This window comes from Nicotiana attenuata, unplaced genomic scaffold (genome assembly GCF_001879085.1).
Source record: "Nicotiana attenuata strain UT unplaced genomic scaffold, NIATTr2, whole genome shotgun sequence".
Lineage (NCBI taxonomy): Eukaryota > Viridiplantae > Streptophyta > Magnoliopsida > Solanales > Solanaceae > Nicotiana > Nicotiana attenuata.
This window is the reverse complement of record NW_017672444.1, coordinates 10073-27494: the sequence shown is the minus strand read 5'-3', so window position 1 is coordinate 27494 and position 17422 is coordinate 10073. Positions and strand designations below refer to the sequence as shown.

General features: G+C 40.9%; 1 protein-coding gene across 2 annotated transcripts; it reads right to left on the bottom strand.

The window, feature by feature from the left end:
• Nucleotides 1-1250: 1250 nt before the first annotated feature.
• On the bottom strand, nucleotides 1251-4238 carry LOC109213225 (UBP1-associated proteins 1A-like). Of its 2 annotated transcripts, none has more exons than XM_019376993.1 (2): nucleotides 3116-4238; nucleotides 1251-1643 (listed from the first exon to the last, which is right to left on the bottom strand). In XM_019376993.1, exon 1 carries the CDS (start codon nucleotides 4133-4135, stop codon nucleotides 3116-3118), a length of 1020 nt encoding a protein of 339 aa, XP_019232538.1. In that variant the 5' UTR covers nucleotides 4136-4238; the 3' UTR covers nucleotides 1251-1643. The 2 variants fall into 2 exon arrangements, with proteins under 2 accessions (XP_019232538.1, XP_019232539.1); XM_019376994.1 differs by lacking the exon at nucleotides 1251-1643 and adding an exon at nucleotides 2429-2737.
• Nucleotides 4239-17422: the final 13184 nt, after the last annotated feature.

Genomic DNA, 17422 nt, shown 5'->3' with positions numbered 1-17422 from the left:
TATGCACCACTCTTCCAATAGGTACTTTATCATGAAATCATACAACTCTACATCGTATGAGATCTAAATATATTACCTTTCTAGCAGATAAAAAAGTATTTTTTTCAATAGAAACTTTCCTTATGGACGGAGAAATAATTTTCCTAACTATTGCGTACAGTATGGTCATAAACTTCCTTTGATCATTGTGTACTTTCAACCAATTGATATGTGTCTACCAAGAATCAAAAGTTCCGTAAGACCAATGGTGCAGAGTTCAAAATTCAGTAGAAAATAGACCCACCTTTATCCACTTAAATATCCAGTGTTGTTTGCATCAAGATTAGAACGTATGACATGTGTAACTCACACATCATGCGCTGCATTCTTACATATAGACCAAAACCGTAGGGCCCAAAATCATCAAACTATATTTTATGTTAACCAGTGGATTTGAGCTAATCTTAGGGCAATTGAGTTGCTCTCCGTTGGATTTGGGGGAACAGCAACTGTAACTCGAGCAACTTATGTTTACTCATGCTTTGTCTTGCACATGATTTGGAATGAACTGCTTTAAATGAATATCAAGATCGCTAGTTCAGCTACATACAAGTGAAGGAAAATGAAAAGGCTCCTTGCTTTTCAATTTATATTTTCAAAAGGCATGGATCAACTCATATTTAAGTCTAGCAGAAAAGAAATTAACTAGTCAAAAACAGAACTAAGAATGAAGTGCAATTTTTTCGGGTGAAATTCAAAAATAGCCAAATTTACAAGTGGTAATTGAAAAATAGTCATAGTTTCAAAAGTAATCTAAATTTAGCCACTTTTCATGTAAAGATAAATCTGAACGAAATGCTCAAAATCCGAAAAATATTCCAGCATAATATACTAGAGTTCGAATTTTTTTTACATGTGAATTTCCGCATAATATACTGGTCCAACATAATATGCTGGAAGTTCATATACAGGTGCTCCAATCTCCAGTGTGCTATGTTGGAACTTTCCGTGTGCTGAAGTTCTAACATAATATGCTAGAAATTTATACACCGGCGTACTAATCTCCAGTATATTATGCTGGCACTTTCCGTGTTGCAACAAAATAGTGGCTTTTTTCAATAACTTTGCAAACGCTGGCTATTTTTTAATTACCAATCCGAAAACTGGCTAGCCCGTGTTATTTTCACAATTTTTTCATGTCCGCTTTGGAAGTTAGAAAAGCATTATCAGCATCATATAGCTCGGGCATTAAAGGGAAGATATTAAAAACCTAACAAGAAGCAGACCAAACTGAGACAATTTAGAAGAAAGGCCCCAAAAAAAGATCTACTCCGCAATGACAAAAGTATATTCATAGCAAAAACCATCTCAGACCCGCTAACCCATTCAGTGAGCTGAAACGGATCTGATTATATTTAACCCAATGCTGAAATACTCGATCAAACCGCTGAAATGTGAGCACTTTGAGCATGCTACAGCTACACAACTGGAGATTTGCAAGAAGATAATGCAGACACCGTTGTATGTCTTGGCTCTGGCTTTTGACTTTCTTGGAATTCTTTTACGAATATTGGCTAACCACAGCAGTTTTATCAAGGTAACAATAGCGTGGAATGATGCAGATCAGAATGTATGTTTCATCCACTCTCCACACTCTTTGTCATCTGGCATAGGAGAAGAGTTAGGTGACTAGTTGAAGCGAGGAATACTACTACGAAATAGAGGCAGCTAAAGCCAGAATTGATGACTTTATTGATGATTATGGTGGTCTAAGATCAAAAGTAGCACAAGGCACTGAGGTGAATGATTCTATCTGAAATTTAAGATTTTGATTTGGCAATGATTTTCATAGTGGTCGGCTGACAATTATGTAGGGTTCTATGCTGAGAGATGCATTACTTAGGATCTAGATCCTAGTATCGCAACACCTTGAGATCCACTAGCTCCAGTAATCAGAATGTGCAAGGAAATTTTAAAAATTGGAGGATAGGATTTGCATTGCCACCCCTGAAATCCTACAACAGACACCAACTTTGCTCCATTTACGAGTTACTGGAGAAAAAATGTTTTCCATTTGAATAAGAAGCCCTATATCATAGAATCCAACATCATTTTATAACATATGAAGAACATGGCTAATAGGGTTCCAAGACGAGAGAATTTGTGTACGCATGATCACCATGAAAGTCCTGTTCTAGCTGTTAACTATGCACGACCAGCCCACCACCAAAATCACAGATGATCGACGAATAACACAACCAAATAGAAACTGACTTATAAAACTTGCATTTGTTTCCAAACTGATTTCTGATAAGATTATCCAGTTTTACTAGAAAAATTGAAACACCCTTGGTTGTGGATCAGGTTGCCACCCTATAGGTCTGTACAAATACTTCCTTTTTTGGACAGAAAAATTTGGCACCACCGAGACGCCACCCCGTAGAAAGCTACAAAAGAACGGAAAAGGTTCCGATTTCCCCTACTTTTGCTTAGTGATGAAAAAATAGTCAATACTTTGTCAAGTCCAATTTCTTCTTCTTCTTTTTTTGATAAAGTTGTTAAGCCCAAGATACCTGTATTTTTTTTCCTAAAAATTGTGTAAATCACCAAAGAAACACATACATTCGTTCATTTAGCATCATCTTAAACATTCTTCTAGCTAGTTGTAACATGATAGACGATTCCTTGGAACTTCCAAGGTCAAACAAAGTGGACGAAGAATGTCAACAGAAGCAATCAACCAGTCCACAAATGCTACCTACAAATGTCAATAGAGCCAGAGGACAAAATTCCATTGCACTTAGACTTTGCAGAATATAAGCGAACTAAGAATAGAATAAAATAACAAAATTCAGTTAATCATATACCCAAATTAAGCTCTACACCAGTCAAGTTTGACAAGTAATTCAAAGCATGACAAGTCCATAATTGAGGTATCTCAATCATTTAAACGTATAGTTTCAAAGATACTAATTTGACAACCATGATATACACTGAGTAACAAAGACGAATAAAAAGAAAAGAAAACAGAGCCAAATATATATTTCAAAGACTGATTTCAACAAACAAAACATCTAATACAAAAGAAAATGGACCACAATATAAATCATTACTACAGGGGATCAAAACAGATTACCTAGCGGCCCAAATACGAGGGATAGGTCACCCCCGCTGACCCAATGCCAGAGGAATCTTTTGCAGGTGTAGTTACTGTTGTCATTCCTGCTGTTCCTCCAAAAGAATGCTGCCCGATTTGTAAACCCGGGTAAGTCCCTAATCCCTGCAAAGCGGGCTGTGCACCATAACTACCTACAACTGCCGGACTAATGCTATTTATACCATAATCAGCACCAATCCCTCCGAACGAAGGATTAAATCCCGATGCAGCTAAACCAGCCTGGTTTAATCCCAGCATAGGATTCACTCCAAATCCCATGTTTTGCCCCATCAAAAGGGGCAACCCGTTCATACTCGGGCCACTCAGTATCCCGGGACTCATTCCAAAACCATAATTCATACTATCATTTTGCTGTATAACATGATTTGCATTACTATTACTAACATTCTCCACCGAATCTGAACCAGCCCCAGCGGGTCCCACGGCTGCCAGTTGGCAAGAGGCATTACGATTCCCAATCTTCTTCTGGGGCTCCTTTAAAGCCCTTTTTGCCCCGACTCGGGTTTTGAATAGCACAAAGGCATATCCTTTAGCTCTTTGGGTAACTTTATCAGTAATCAGTTTACACTCTTCTATTTCGCCGTAGGGTTCGAAGGCAGCCTGCAGTTGGTACAAAGTTGTGTCGTAGCCAAGGCCGTGAACAAAGATTTTACGGTGAGTCGGGTCGGTATCGGCTAGGGTTTTGACCCGAGAAAGAATTGATGGGTCGTTTGAAGCGGCGGTTTTGAATAGCTGGATTATTTGGTCTTTAGTGAAAGGTTCTAGAAGTTTCCGAACACTCTCTCGCTTTGTCGCCTCATCTTCGCTCTCTTCTTCTTCTGAAGATGATGATTCGGATTCGGGTGCGGCCTCGGGTTCGGATTCAGATTCTTCTTCTTCTTCTTGTTCGGAGGATGAAGATTGAAGTTCAAGTTTAGGTTTTTGTTCTTCAGGTTGGATTTTTGGGGTTGAAGCTGATGATTTTCGCTTTGTGCCCATTGAAGAAAAGTGGAGATGTGGAGCTCCGCTCAGTAGGGTTTTGTTTTCTGACCTGTCCTTTCAGCAAGTTCTCGGTATGTAATGTATGTATATTAGCCTCTCCTTTCACCTTTTGAATAGGCAATTTTACCCCTTTATGTAGTACTAGTATTTTTCTGTGAGAAAAGAATATAATTGTCTTTTTTTTCTTAAAGGTTTATTATTAATCCAAAATTATCAAAACGATCCATGAGCTGAAACAAAGGTAAGAATTCGATTATGATGCAACTACAAATTGGAAACCTTATGTAAAATAAGTAAATGTGGTGCCTCCACATTTATAGGTTGAGGTACTTAACTCACGCTTTAAATATATTTGAAAACATCTACCGTCAAGCTTCTCCAGAGGCGGATCCAGAATTTTAAGTTTATGGGTTCCTGTCGCAATTTCAAATTAATATACAATAATAATTGGGTTCACAAATAGATATTTATAGATATTTAATAATTTTTTTGGATAAAAATACAGGGTCTATGCAAAAGTTACTGGGTTCCCGGGAACCCGTATATTACCCCCTAGATCCGCCCCTGAGCTTCTCTATAACAACCTCGTTTGCACTGCTGGCTCTATAGTAAAGTAAGTAAGGCACTTGCTTTAGGCCTCCAAATTTGGGGGGCCCCATTTTTTAGCAATAATAAATTTATATAATAAAAAATGGCCGAATACATTCGTGGACCCTTAAACTTGCCCCCTTTTTCCACCTAGACACTTGAACTAAAGCTTGTTCCTATTGAACACTTCAACTATGTTGAACGTGTGTCAATTGAACACATATTTTACATTTCTAAACTAAGTTCAGTGCGTGAGTTTCACTCGCTATGAAATAGCAAAGTCGACCAATGAGTAAAAGCCACGTCAAAATGAAACAAAAATCTGGAGAAAAAAAAATCAAAAACCTTGACTGGCGAAAAAAGAAATACTACCGGCCTAAATAATGTTTTCTTCGTTACCAAATATGCGAAATTGATGAAAAATATTTTCTTCATTACAAATCTGCGGGACAAATAGTACCGACTGAAAAAGAAAACATCACTGACTTCCAGAGCATTAGCTTTGGATAACAAAAATGTTGTTGTACCAGAGAAATCGTAGCACGGGATCAAAATCAATTGTTGACTAGAGTTAATGAACCAAGCTGATAAGTTAATTGTAGTTAACTATGTAACTATAGTTAGAAGTTAGTTATACTGTAGAAGTATGAATACACTGTACACTCTGCAAAAGCACATGCCTGTATCATTTCTTTCTTCTTCTAAATACAGAAATCTATTTCTCTTCAGTGTGGACTTCATCTGCATGTCTTCTTCCTCAAGCTCGATCTCTAGATCTATGGCAGCTAACATGGTATCAGAGCCACCGGAGTGAATCGAAGACATCTCTCGAGCTAGTCCTTCCTCTCGTTACTTCAATTTCACAATTTTGTGGTAAATTGTACAATTGTAGCATGTAGCTGAAAGTCTAGGGTTTACTCTTGAAGAAGTATCTGAAAATGGCGATTAGAGAAGAAACTTCACTTCCAGCAACTACAATTCCTGATATTGTCAATAATGCAGCCAGCACAACTGTGTTTCCTTCCATTGACCACAATCATCCACTCTTCCTTCAACCAACAGACACTCCAGGTAGTACTCTAATTTCTCTTCAACTTACTGGTTCAGATAAGAGCAAGTTAGGCTTTGTAAATGGTTGATTTCCTAAGTCTAAATTTGAACCTAAACTTCATGATCAATGGGAGAAAGTGAATGTTGTAGTTCTCGCATGGATAATGAACGCAGTAAAGCCAGGTTTACTTAGTAGTGTAGTATATGTTTCTAATGCTCATAAGGTTTGGGAAGACTTAAAGGAGAGATTTGACAAGGTAAATGGATCTAGGGTTCTGTATCTTCATAGAGAAATCCATAACCTCACTCAAGGTACCATGTCTGTTGTTGACTACTTCTCCAAGCTGAGAGACATTTGGGATGAGTTTGATGCATAAATGCCCTGTCCTGGTTGTCCATGTCCTGAATTAAAGAAATATGCCCAACACTTTGAGTATCATAGGCTACTACAGTTTCTGATGGGATTGAATGAGTCCTACTCACAGTCAAGAAGTCAGATTATGATGATGTATCCAATTCCTAGCATTAACAAAGCCTACTCACTACTAATTGATCAAGAGAGCCAAAGGAGTCTGGCTAATTTGACTCAGACTAATCACACTACTGAAGGCAAAGAAGGAGTTGTTCTATAGTTATAAAAACTCAACAAGTGCAGGTGGAAACTTCAAGTTTAGAAAGAATCGAGTACAATATGACTATTGTCATTACAAGGGGCACACAAAGGAGAATTGCTACAAACTTCATGGCTATCCATCAGACTTCAAAGGAAAGAAGAAAGGGCAGAACTCTAGAGTGTATGCAAACAATGTAAGTGGTTTAGTGTTTCCAAATGCTGCTGAAGCTGGCAATCAACATGGTTCTTATGGAACTCAATCAGGAATACAGCAGGTTCAGCATGCCTACATGCCTCAGTTTGCCCAGACCACTCCTAACAATAGTCCTGCTGCTCCTTTCTTCACCAAAGAGCAGTATCAACAAATACTTCAGATGCTAGCCAAAGGGAATGAAGAGGGTCCAAAATCATCCAGCAAGTTAGCTGTTGCAGGTACTCTAATTACTCTAATGTCCAATTTTCTCAAGCAAAACTTGATTATAGACACAGGAGCCTCAAATCATATGACTTCTCAACTTGATGCTCTTACTTCCTGTTAGTCCATTCCCAGTTCATAGAAGTGCAAAGTCCAATTACCTATTGGCAATGTAGTATCTTTATCACATAAAGGAACCTCCTCAGTACTTAGAAATAACAACATTTTCAATGTCCTGTACATTCCAAATTTTAAATACAACCTGCTCTCAGTATCTCAACTCACCAAAGAACTTCAATGCATGGTTGCATTCTTCCCTGACTTTTGTATTTTCCAGGATCTCTACAGTGGTCAGGTAAAGGGGATTGGTAAGGAGGAGCATGGCTTGTACATACTTCAAGGAGGACTATCACAGGATTCTACAGCAACACCAATCAATAAGTGTGCTCACACAGCCAGCTTAATTGATTCTGAAGTAGTATGGCATAGGAGGCTAGGACATGCTCCTATTGATGTAATAAGGAAGTTAGATGCTCTTAGTACCTTAAAGAAAGGAACTCAATATTGTCCTGTATGTCCAGTTGCTAAACAGTTTAAACTGTCTTTCCCTCTAAGTACCTCAGTGTCTAAATATGCATTTGACTTAGTGCATTTTGATATCTGGGGGCCATATAGGGTTCCCTCACATAGTGGTAAGAGGTACTTTGTTACAGTAGTTTATGACTATACTAGATACACTTGGATCTTTTTGCTCAACTTCAAGTCAGAAGTTATAGTTGTACTAAGAGACTTTCTAACTCAAATAAAGAACATGTTTTCAGCTTCCATAAAAGTCTTAAGAACTGATAATGGTAGTGAGTTATTTAGTAATGAGTTTAAACAATTGCTTTCCAATCTTGGTATATGTCATCATAGTTCATGTGTCTACACACCTCAACAAAATGGAATTGTTAGAAAACACAGAACAATTCTAGACATGGCCAGGTCTCTCAGATTTCAAGCAGTTATACCTCTAAGGTTTTTAGGTGAGTGTGGTACCACAACGGTCTACCTCATCAACAGACTACCCTCTAGAACACTTAGGTACAAATCACCATTTGAGTTGCTTTACTTACACCCTCCTTCTCTACAACACTTAAAGGTTTTTGGTTGTTTGTGTTATGCAGCATGCCCCAGCATAGTTGACAAAGTGATGACCCAAAAGTTTATCTTGCGTTTTAGAACCCCAATTCGGTATTCCGAGGCCTTCAAAATCTTATTTATTTCTCCTCAATTTGCGTGCGCAATCCGGGCACATTTCTTGAAAGCCGTTATGTGGAAATTTGAAAAATAATAACTTTTGCCTTTAAAAATTAATTTTAGTTGACTTCGGTCAATATTTTGAGTAAACGGACCCGGACCCGTATTTTGATGGTCCCGGATGGTTCGTAGTAAAATATGGGATCTGGGCGTATGCTCGGAATCGGATTCGAAGGTCCCTAGCCTGAGTAATGAATTTTTGTTAAAAATTATTAAACTGAAAATCTAAGGATTTAAAGAATTTAATTAATGTTTGATCTCATTGGTATCGGGTCTGTATTTTAGTTTCGGAGCCCGGTACAGGTTCAATATAATATTTAAGTAATATCTGTGAAATTTGGTGAAAAACGGAGTTGATTTGACGTGATTCGGGCGTCCGGTTGTGAAAATAGGAATTTCAAGTGTTCTTGAGAATTTCATGTGTTTTGGTGTTACATCAGTAGTTTTAGATGTTATTTTGGCGATCTGATCGTACGAGCAAGTTCGTATGATGTTTCAAGACTTATGTGCATGTTGGGTTTGGAGCTCCGAGAGCTCGGGTGAGTTTCGGATAGGCTACGGGGTATTTTGGAACTTAGAAAATTTGCTGGTATGAATGAACCTGTTGCGGGCCTCTGATCTCGCAATTGCGAGATCAGGCATCGCAATTGCGAACCCAGTAGGTTCCGCATTTGCGAGGCTTCTATCGCAATTGTGATAAGAATCTGGTCCATGCAATCTTCGCATTTGCGAATATTTCTTCGCAATTGCGAAGTAAAACTGGGAGGGCAGTGATCGCAATCGCGATCATCTTGTCGCATTTGCGGAGGTTCATGTTCGCAATTGCGAAGGTGTGAAGGACCTCGCATTTGCGATGGTCCCTTCGCACTCAGGTCGGAAATGCGACATCTGCAACTGTGTAAAAGGGACCTATGCGGGATTGACCTATGCGGGATTTTTGATTCATTTCCCAAATTTTCAAAACCTAAACCTCAAGAGGCGATTTTCCAAAGGCTAGTTCTTCCCCAAATCATAGGCAAATGATTCTTAACTCTTTTCTTTCAATCTTTCACTTCTTATAACAAGATTGCAACCTAGAATCTAGGATTTTCATAGTGGAATTGGGGGGTTTTGGGTAGAAGCTAGGGATTTTGAAATTTGGGGATTTAGACCTCAAATTGAGATCGAATTCCAAAACCAATTGTATATCCGGGCTCGGGGGTGAATGGGTAATCGGGTTTTGGTCCGAGTTTCGGGTTTGGACCAAGCGGGCCCCGGTGTTGACTTTTGTTGACTTTTTCCAAAATGGCCTAAATTGAATTTCTTGCTATCATGGGTAGTTCCTAAGGCTTATATTGAATTGTTTGGTTGGTAATTTGCTAGATTCTATTGGTCCGGAGGCCTGTGTGAAGGGAAAAGCGGTGATTGAGCCTTGATTTTGGCCGAAGGAGCGAGGTAAGTGTTGTGGCTAACCTTAGCTTGAGGGATTAGGTGTTATTTGCTTATTTGTCACATGTTTGGTTGTTGAGTACGATGTATAGGTAAGGTGACGAGTATCTATACATTGTTGTTGAGTCATAACATGTGAGTGAGCTTTATTCTTGGAAATATTATATTTGGATCATATTGTTCATGTGTAGACTAGTTAATCGATGTGTTGAGAAGTTCTTATCATGTTTTATGGAATTTGGTATTGATGGGGTTTTTACCCCAAGTTGAGATTGGTATTGTGGAATTAAGTGTTGAAGTAAGACTTGTTGTTGCCATTTCTACCTCTCTATTATTGTTGTCTCTTGTTTGGTGAGGTAGAGTGATAAAGCACGATGGGTGATGCCGTGCACGTTTAAATTATTATTATGGCGAGGAAGAGTGATAAAGCATAAAGGGTGATGTCGTGCACGTTTCTATTATTTATATGGTGAAGAAGAGTGATAAAGCATGAATGGTGATGCCGTGCACGTTTCCATTATTGATTATCTGGTGAGGTTGAGAGTAAAAGCACGAAGGGCGATGTCGTGCATTTTTCATTTTGCTGTGTTTACTTGTTATTACCGGTTCAAGGTCTACTAGCTGTTTTAAATTCCTCTACTGCTGTGATTCTTATTTTGATACCCCTCAGCATATTCCCCTCCCCCCCTCCCCGTTAATGTTTGTTTATCTTCTGTTAATTGTTATTTCTGTTAGCATATTGTATAACTGCACAAGTTTATATATGTGTCTTGTCCTAGCCTCGTCACTACTTCGCCGAGGTTAGGCTCGGCACTTACCAGTACATGGGGTCGGTTGTACTAATACTCCACTCTGCACTTTCTATGCAGATTTTGGTATCGGACTGTGCTGACCCGATTTGAGATGCTGCCTTCAGTCCAACAGGAGACCCAAGGTAGATCTGCCGGCATTTGTAGGCCCTGGAGTCCCCTTCCAGTTATCCTAGTTTCCTGTTTTCTTTTAATTCGAGAACAGTTGTATTTTTCTTTCAGCCAGTATTTGTAGTGACTCTTAGTAGTTCGTGGATTGTGACACCAGATTTTGGGCAGTTATGTATTAGAACTTGGATTATTATAACAATTCCGCATTTCCTTTAATCTGTTTAGTTTAATTGCTGTTATTTACTGAATTGGATAATGACTAGAGTATTGAATCTTTATCTCTTGGCTTGCCTAGCATTCCGAAAAGTTAGACGCCATCACGATCCCGACGGTGGGAAATCCGGGGCATGACAAGTCGGTATCAGAGCACTAGGTTGCCTGGGTCTCACAATTCACGAACAAGCTAGGTAGAGTCTGAGGGATCGGTGCGGAGACGTCTGTGCTTATCCCCAGAGGCTACAGAGTTTAGGAACAATTCACTTCTATTCTTCTCTGTCGTGCGATTTGAACTCTCAATGCTAATTGAACTTTCTACTCTTGTTCTTTCGTAGATGGCGAGAACACATACCACTTCATCAGCTGATCAGCAGCCCGAGCCCCCAGTGGCAGCTCCTACGAGGGGCAGAGGACGAGGGCGAGGCCGTGCTAGAGACCGAGGCAGGGGCGGGGCTCAGCCTAGAGCTCGAGCAGCAGCACCAGCGGCGGAGCCTTATGTAGAGTTTGATGAGGAGGCTCCAGCCCAGACCGTTCCAGTTGGGCCATCTCAGGTTCTAGAGGGGTTCATCGCCACCCTGGTACTTTAGGATGCTCTGGTCCGTCTAGTGGGTCTTATGGAGAGTGTCGCTCAGGGCGGCATATTGCCTGTAGCACCAGCCGTTTCTCAGGCTAGGGGAGGAGCCCAGACTCCCGCTACTCACACTCCGGAGCAGATGGCTCCCTAGTTTCAGACTCTAGCAGCTTAGCTTGTTGGGGTAGTTTCGCCGGGTGTTGTAGCACAGACCGGCGATGGATCAGCTATGACTTCTGAGGCCTTGTGGAGATTGGATAGGTTTACCAAGATTTTCACCACTACCTATGGCGGTACATCTTCAGAGGATCCCAGGACTATCTAGACAGTTGTCACGAGGTATTGCGTAACATGGGGATAGTGGAGACCAATGGGGTCGACTTTGCTGCCTTCCGTCTGTCAGGTTCCGCCAAGAAATGGTGGAGGGATTTTTGTTTGGCCAGACCAGCTGGGTCGTCTGCTTTGACTTGGGACCAGTTCTCTCAGCTATTTCTCGAGAAGTTCCTTTCTGTTATATTGAGAGAGGACTATCGAGGCAGTTCGAGCGCCTTCAGCAAGGCAGCATGTTCGTCACTCAGTACGAGACTCGCTTTATTGATTTGGCCCGTCATGCTCTTCTTATACTCCCCACCGAGAGAGAGAGGGTGAGGAGGTTTATTGAGGGACTTGCTCAACTTATCAAATTCCAGATGGCTAAGGAGACAGGGAGCGAGATCTCTTTCCAGGATGCAGCCAATATGGCCAGACGAGTTGAGATGGTTTTAGCTCAGGGGAGTGGTCAGGGGTCTGACAAGAGGCCTCGTCACTCTGATGGATTTAGTGGGTCCTCATCTAGAGGCCGGGGTACTTTTGGCAGAGGCCATCCTCCCAGGACGTTTCATTCAGCGCTTCAGGCTTTATCAACTAGCCCATAGTGCACCACCAGCTCCTATATGTGCACCTCCGCTCTAGAGTTTTCAGGGTGGTTACTCAGGCCGCCAGTGTCAGTTTCAAGGTCATCAGCCACAGCAGCCGAGATCTTGTTATACTTGTGGCGATCCGAGTTACATCACTAGGTATTCCCCTCGAGCATCGAGCAGTTCTCAACATTAGGGTTCTCGTGCCATGGTTCCGGCATCGGGTGTTCCACCACCCGCTCAGCCAGCTAGAGGTAGGGGTCAGACAACTAGAGGTGGAGGTCGAGGTATTAGAGGTGGAGGCCAGCCAGATAGGGCCCGTCCTCGAGATGCAATTCAGAGTGGTGGGGCCCAGCCCCAATGCTATGCTTTTCCAGCCCGGCCTGAGGCTGAGTCATTTGATGTGGTTATCATAGGTACAGTTTCAGTTTGTAGTAGGGATGCCTCGATATTATTTGATCTGGGATCTACTTATTCGTATATATCATCCTATTTTGCTTCATATTTGGTTGGGCCTCGTGATTCATTGGGAGCTCCCATTTATGTGTCCATGCCGGTGGGAGATTCTATTGTTGTAGACCGTGTTTATCGTTCGTGTGTGCTCATTATTTAGGGTCTTGAGACTCGTGTAGATCTCCTACTTCTCGATATGGTTGATTTCAAAGTTATTTTGGGGATGGATTGGTTGTCACCTTATCACGCTATATTGGACTGTCACGCCAAGACCGTGACCTTAGCCTTGCCGAGGTTGCCTCGATTAGAGTGGAGAGGGACTCCTGGTCATTCTACCAATAGGGTTATTTCTTATATGAAGGCTCGGCGCATGGTCGAGAAGGGTTGTCTAGCTTATTTGGCTTATGTCCGCGATTCTAGTGCGGAGGTTCCTTCCATGGATTCCTTACCAGTTGTTCGGGAGTTTCCAGAGGTGTTTCCTGCAAACCTGCCGGGGATGCCACCCGACAGGGATATTGACTTTTGCATTGATTTGGCTCCGGGCACTCAGCCTATTTCTATTCCGCCATACCGTATGGCCCCGCCAGAGTTGAAAGAATTGAAGGAGCACTTGCAAGACTTACTTGATAAGGGCTTCATTAGGCCCAGTGTCTCGCCTTGGGGTGCGTCGGTATTGTTTGTAAAGAAAACGGATATATCGATGAGGATGTGCATAGATTATCGGCAGTTGAACAAAGTCACCATCAAGAACAAGTATCCATTGCCGAGGATTGATGACTTATTTGATCAGCTTCAGGGTGCCCAAGTGTTTTCAAAGATCAATTTGAGGTCTGGCTACCATCAGTTGAGGATTAGGGCATCCGATGTTCCTAAGACAACTTTTTAGACTCGGTATGGGCATTATGAGTTTCTAGTGATGTCATTTGGGTTGGCAAATGCCCCAGTAGCATTTATGGTTTTGATGAACCGAGTGTTCAAGACCTATTTGGATTCCTTTGTTATTGTTTTTATTGATGATATCTTGATCTACTCCCACAGCCGAGAGGAGCATGAGCAGTATCTTTGGATCATTCTTCAGACTCTAAGAGACATCTAGTTATATGCTAACTTTTCAAAATATGAGTTTTGGTTGAGTTCAATTGCTTTCTTGGGTCACGTTGTATCAGTAGAGGGTATCCAGGTGGATCCTAAGAATATTGAGGTCGTTCATAATTGGCCTAGGACTACTTTAGCCACAGAGATCCGTAGTTTCTTAGGTTTGGCGGGTTGTTACCGCCGGTTTGTGGAGGGGTTTTCATCTATAGCAGCCTCGATAGCCAAGTTGACTCAGAAGGGTGCCCCGTTCAGGTGGTCGGACGAGTGTGAGGTGAGCTTTCAAAAGCTCAAGACAGCTTTGACTACGGCGCCGGTGTTGGTGTTGCCCACAGGTTCAGGGCCCTATACAGTATATTGTGACGCATCTCGTATTGGACTTGGTGCGATGATGATGTAGGATGGCAAGGTTATTGCATATGCTTCGCGGCAATTAAAGATTCACGAGAAAAATTATCCAGTTCATGACTTAGAGTTGGCAGCCATTGTCCACGCGCTGAAGATTTGGAGGAACTATCGTGCCGTGTGAGGTGTTCACGGATCATAAGAGCTTGCAATATTTTTTCAAGCAAAAGGAGCTTAATTTGAGGTAGAGGAGGTGGTTGGAGATATTAAAGGACTATGATATCACCATCTTGTATCATCCTGGGAAGGCCAATATGGTGGCCGATGCCTTAAGTAGGAAATCGGCCAGTATGGGCAGCCTTGCATATGTCGCGCCCCCTTTTTCTCGCGAAATCGGGTTTATGACATTTGGGTATAGGACAACTCGTTCCTTTTGGGAACTGGGTTTTGCATTTTTGAAGAGTCGCCACCTAATGATTTGAGGTGCATTAGGACACCAATGGGGTTCAAATCTAAGTTCCATTTGAATAACCAGAGATAGGGTAAGGGCTTGAAGTTATCTTAAGGGGAAGGTGTTAGGCACCCCTCAGGATCCACTAGTGTGGTTCCCGGCCAAACAGTTATTATGAATTTAGCAAATAGACAAGTATGGGCTCAAATATTAGGGGATTTAAATTTAAACACATAAAAGAAAGAACAATTAAAAGAAGAGTTTTAAAAGGAGTTTGCAAATAAAGGAAAAGGGGGGGTCCTAGGTTTATAATATGGATCACGTCAATGCAATACCCGGTAATAACTCCTCAAAAGAGGGGTTACACGTGGCATTAGCGCACGGGTCATCATATCCATATCTACCCTTCCTACCCTGTTAAGGTATTAAAGCGCGGATTGGTCTCGATCACTATTGCATGCTATTACCTGTCCCATTCCTATCAGTCCCGGAGGCACTTAGGACTACTATTCCTAAAGGGAAGGGATATTAGGCTGATTGGTTTCAAAGGATAAAAATCTAAGGCGACATACAAAACACATACTGCACGTTGGGAAAACATATAAACAGATAAAGGCTCATATACACCTCCTTGAACAAAAGCACATAACTAGCATGACTTGCACATACTTTTTAGGTCTGATTAAAAAATACTAAAGACGAGGGGAGCTTGATTATTGAAGCAGATTTGTTTATTACATAACTCAGATAAGAAGTCCGAATCAGGCCTGCCTGCTGGTTGTAGCAATTAACAAAAGCGGATTCAATTTACAGTTATTACTCTAAGCCTTGCCTAAGTGTTTAGACGGGGTCCTATAGGCATGATATCTACTTAATTCAGAAGGTGGTGAAACCATGATAACTCAAAGCGAATTGTTTGAAATCCTATAGGCATGCTTGCTAAACCTTGTTAAAATAAGGGAATTAGATTATATATATATAAAAAAAAAGCTCAGAATGGACGAATTGCAGATGACAGTATCCACTATCGCTGATTTTTACTCCTATGAACATGATATCTAGGATTACTGATTTTAGACCCTTATAGACATAATTGCTGATCTTAAACCTTTGTATACATAGTATCTAAATGAATAATGTCAAACCCTATAGGCATAATATCTAGTAGACAACAGAAACAGGCAGGTTCTTTACTCGAGAATTCCTACAAGCATGATTTCTATACTTTATACGGATTTTAACATGCTACTAACCAATTGGGCCCTAAAGAACATGATATCTAAACAGTGACAAACATGCAGAATTTTTGATAATTCCTATAGGCAGGTTATCTAGATGTAAAGCTGAACAAGCAGGATTTAAAGTAAGTCCTATAGACATGGTTTCTAAATGTGATGTGAATATGCAGAATTAAAAGCAGTCCTATAGGCATGTTTTCTAAAAGCGAATTGAACATGTAGAAAAAGCAGTCCTATAGGCATGTTTTATACCCCTAAGCATGCATAATTACCCAACCTTTTTTCACAAGTCAGCCCCAAATGTTCATTAAAAATTATTACAAACCAGGAATACTGAATTACATCAGAAAAGTACAAAGAAAAGGTTACAACCAGAGGAAGCCTGATTCTTGACTTCCTCTCTGAGTTATGGAATAAACCACCTCAAAATGCCATTGATCCAAAGCCTTTCTCAGACTTGAGTGTGTCAGAGTTCCATAAGGGCCTCAATAGGACCCCGGGCAGTGCTCACACCCAAGTTATATAGCCAGAATAGAGATGAGTGCAGTATGGAAATGCGAGCCCTCATGTGTCCAAGTTCAGAGGGAGCTCATGGGTCCCAAGGCAAGGCTCACATGAGGGGGGCAGAACTTAAGTCTAAGAAGAGAGTGAAAGTGCAGAAACAGAATTTTAAGAGCTAAGGAAATAAAGGAGAGGGAAAGGGTGATGGGAGACAGCCATTAACATTTCAGGGAGTCAATAACTTCACACAAAGGGGAGAGGGGATTGGGAATCTATTGCAAGGAGCCTATACACATAGTCATGGGTTAACTTTGGGCATGCACATCAATAGGAAGTGCTGACATGCCTGTAAATCAACCAGAACACACAACATATAAGAGAAACATGGAGGTTATGATACTAGGAGGATCAAGTTTGGGTCATGCATAGCAATTTCCAATGCTGTCATGCCCCAAACCAACCACAAGCATTAAACACATTGGGGTAGGGATTTAGGATTCACAGGTCATAATACATAGATTCAGAACAGGAGAAGGAAAGTTACAGCATGCTAAATAATGGTACTGGGTTAAAGACAAACAATAGGCAGACAAGAATGCGAGAAACAGTAAGCATGTTGTTGTTGGTGCGGAAAACTTAATTAGAACATACCAGTAAGAAATGCAAATGCAAAAAATAAGCAAGTTTCCTCACAGCCTAACCTTGGCTTTCAACCGGCTAGGTAAGGCAACAATATAGTAGTAGCAGAGAAGAGAGAGAGTTTTAGTGTAGTGTGTGTTTGAACTAAAGTGTTATGCCTTGTCTTCGTGTTTTCTGAAAGAGAAGAAGTACAGGGTATTTATAGTTTTTGAAAGCGAGTAAGAAAGAGGTAATAAGCTACAAACATGGCAACAATCATGATTCGGAATCAATTATACAAGTGATTACCTTTAATTAAGGGATCACTTGCTTAATGGGCATTGGCAGATTCAAAAATAAGGAAAGAAATCAATTTATAAGCAGTCTGACAGTTGCCATAAAAGAAGTAGTAAGACATTAAGTAAGCAATCGAGTCTAGGTAGAGAAATACACTAATTTTGGAAAGAATTCAGCAAGGCAAAATAGGAAAAGAAAATCAATTAACCTTAACAGGCGAGTGAAATCAGAATTTCACAAAGGAAAAGTTTGAAATCAGTCACAAGTTGAAAGTCAAACAAGGAAGGAAAATT